We start from the raw sequence: 2,557 nt of genomic DNA, 5'->3' as shown, positions 1-2,557 counted from the left end.
TCTCAGGGCATCTCGAAGGCGTTTTTCTGCCGGACCGAGCAGCGCAGGGCAGCAAACGCAGCCCCAGCTCCAGAGGACGGGGACTTACCTCGGTGATGTTCGCCCCTTCCATGCGCTCCATCTTCTCGCTCTCCCCGATGAGGACGCGGAGCGCCGCGTCGGCCGCCTCCTGCTTGCCCTGCTTCTTGCTGTGCGCGGTTACGTTTTTTCCAGCGGCCGCCAACCTTCGCCTGGTACATGAACCTACAGAGAGAGCGGTGCAGGGCTGAGAAACCGAGGAACTGACGGATTCCATCTCTTAGAGTCAGTTTTCAGATTTTAAATCCTCTCGGTGGAGAGAGGAGAGGAGCGGAGGCAGCTCACTGCCACCTGAAGCTGGGCGAGAAGCTCGGCCCGTCGCCATCTCCAGCAGCATCGGGAGTTTTTTGTTCTCTGCCCTTTCTCCAGGAGAACAGTGACGGCGCAGAATTTCCTCCTGTGACTTACTTGGGGTCGTGGGGGGGTCCCGACTGGTCGATGAGCTTGAATTCCGCGGCAAAGCCATTGGAGCGGGCGTACTCCAGCAGCCCGCTGACGGGGTTGACATTCAGGTATTTGATGAGCTCCCCGACGCCCTTCGCTTTCGCCACCTTGGATTCATCCGGAGCGGGGATCCATGGTGTGCAGCTGGGCACGGAGGGGTTGCCGGGGGGCTTCACGTCGGGCTGGAGCAGAGGCAGGTGGGAGAAGGTTGTTAAATCCAAGGACAAGAGCGCTCAGCAAACCCCTGCGGGAGCCTGCACGCGCCCTCGTGGGGTGAAATCCGGCGGAATAGGAAACAAAGGGGGAAGGAACCCAACCCGAAACATTTTCTGTACCTGTTCAGGCGAGACGTGGGGCACAGACTCTCCCGACAGAATCTTCACAGCAACTTCTGCTGCCATTTGCTTCGCTCCCTTCTTGCTGTTTCCTACCACGGCAGGGAAAATTTGGTCACCCATTTTCACGCAGTAGCTGAACCTGAGAGGACATCACAGCACAGGAAGAGGGTTAAGCACAGGCAACTCGATCTGGTCGTCATCCCCTCCTCCCACCTCAAATTCAATCCTTTTGGGTTTTCTCCAGTTTAAATCCCCCACCACGGCCCTACATCCTCCAAGCAGCGCAGGGCTCAGGACTGGAACCCGGCCCTGGTCCAGCAGAACATTTCATGGAAAAAGGGGATTGGGGCCGGTCCCTTTCTGGAGGCAGACGTCCCGGAGGAGCTACGCCCCGGCTCCTCGGGTAAGAGGAGCCCTCGGCTCGGTCCAGGAAGGTGGGCGGTGCGGAGAAGAGAAGGGACGTTAGGAAAAGGGATTCCGTCCTCTCCCGTGCCGCCAACGACATGCCGTACCTCGGGTCGTGCGGTGGGCCCTCCTGAGAGAGCAGCTGGAATTCGATCGTGTGCCCCGACTTCTGGCCGTACTCCATCAGCACGCTGATGGGGTGCTTCCCGGGAAGCAAGCTGAGAGGAGCCGGAGCGGATGGCGGCTCGGGCTCCAGGCGCAAAGGCTGCGGCGAGAAAATGGAGGAAACCCGTTTGAGACTAAAGGCTGTGGGATCAGCCTCACGAGTGCGGAAAATGAGACTCACCAACGCCGGCTCAGGGCTGTCGGAGGGAAACGGTTCTTCACATTTAATTTCCCTGTGTCTCCCATTCTCCGCTTCGCTCATCAGGACCCTCATGGCTTTTGCCGCCGCCTCCTGTTTCGCCAGTTTTTGGCTCCCGGCTTCTGCTGGTGGGAACCGGCGCCCGTTAATCACTGCCTGGAACTTGAATCTTCAAGAGAGAAAACCAGAGAGGTAAACAGAGAGGGGAAAGCAGGGTTCTCCCCCAGCGAGCAGGTAAGGATGCTCTCGGGATTCAAGCAGAAGGAACAACGGGAGAGCAAACCCAGGAGACAAAAACCCCGCCGCGGGTGCCCCGACAGCTCTGCCCCGGGGCCTTGTTCCATCGCGTCTCCGGAGCTGCTCACGATGGAGGAGCAGCTCCGGGCTTTGCTGCGGAGGAAACCTCTCGCCTGCGATGTTTCCATCTCTCCTCCCGGGGAACTCAGAACAAACGCGGTTTCTCTGCTGTCCTCCAGCCCTGCCCACGGGAAACCTGCTTCCAGCAAGCACGGGTCACAGCAGACTTGGAGAGGGGTCGCGGGGCCGGACCCGCTCAGATCCCTCCTCACAAAGAGGAAAAAAACAACCCCTGGGACTCGATCTTCAGAAATGAGGCCGATTTTCCCGTCCAGCAGCTCTACTGATGTCTCCCAGCCTGGCACATCTGGTGCTTTCCACCCGCTCGCTGGGGCTCAGCCGCCGGTTACAAAGGGAAGCGGGACTCCAGAGACCTGCAAACCCTCATCTCATGCGGCGTGTGCTGCTCGCGGACCTGACGCACCGCGGAAACCTCCAGAGCGGCTTCACCGCATCCAACCCACGGCACCCGCACCCCAGAAACCTCCAGAGCAGCTTCACCGCGTCCAACCCACGGCACCCGCACCCCAGGAACCTCCAGAGCGGCTTCACCACGTCCGACCCACGGCAC

The 2,557-nt window shown here is 60.1% G+C and overlaps 1 protein-coding gene across 1 annotated transcript in view; it reads right to left on the bottom strand.

Moving 5' to 3' along the window:
* Nucleotides 1–88: 88 nt before the first annotated feature.
* The window catches only part of LOC104465650 (double-stranded RNA-specific adenosine deaminase-like), a gene marked incomplete at its 3' end in the record, with an annotated part of 4,682 nt that continues 2,213 nt past the window's right edge, over nt 89–2,557 (bottom strand). Inside the window, 6 exon segments of the mRNA XM_010078780.1 lie at nt 89–209; nt 211–243; nt 487–704; nt 858–999; nt 1,373–1,530; nt 1,612–1,798. Of these exon segments, the coding sequence (XP_010077082.1) occupies nt 89–209; nt 211–243; nt 487–704; nt 858–999; nt 1,373–1,530; nt 1,612–1,798 (859 nt within the window).

This window comes from Pterocles gutturalis, unplaced genomic scaffold (assembly GCF_000699245.1).
Source record: "Pterocles gutturalis isolate BGI_N339 unplaced genomic scaffold, ASM69924v1 scaffold7216, whole genome shotgun sequence".
NCBI lineage: Eukaryota > Metazoa > Chordata > Aves > Pterocliformes > Pteroclidae > Pterocles > Pterocles gutturalis.
The sequence above is the reverse complement of the archived record's forward strand: the minus strand, read 5'-3'. Positions and strand labels throughout refer to the sequence as shown.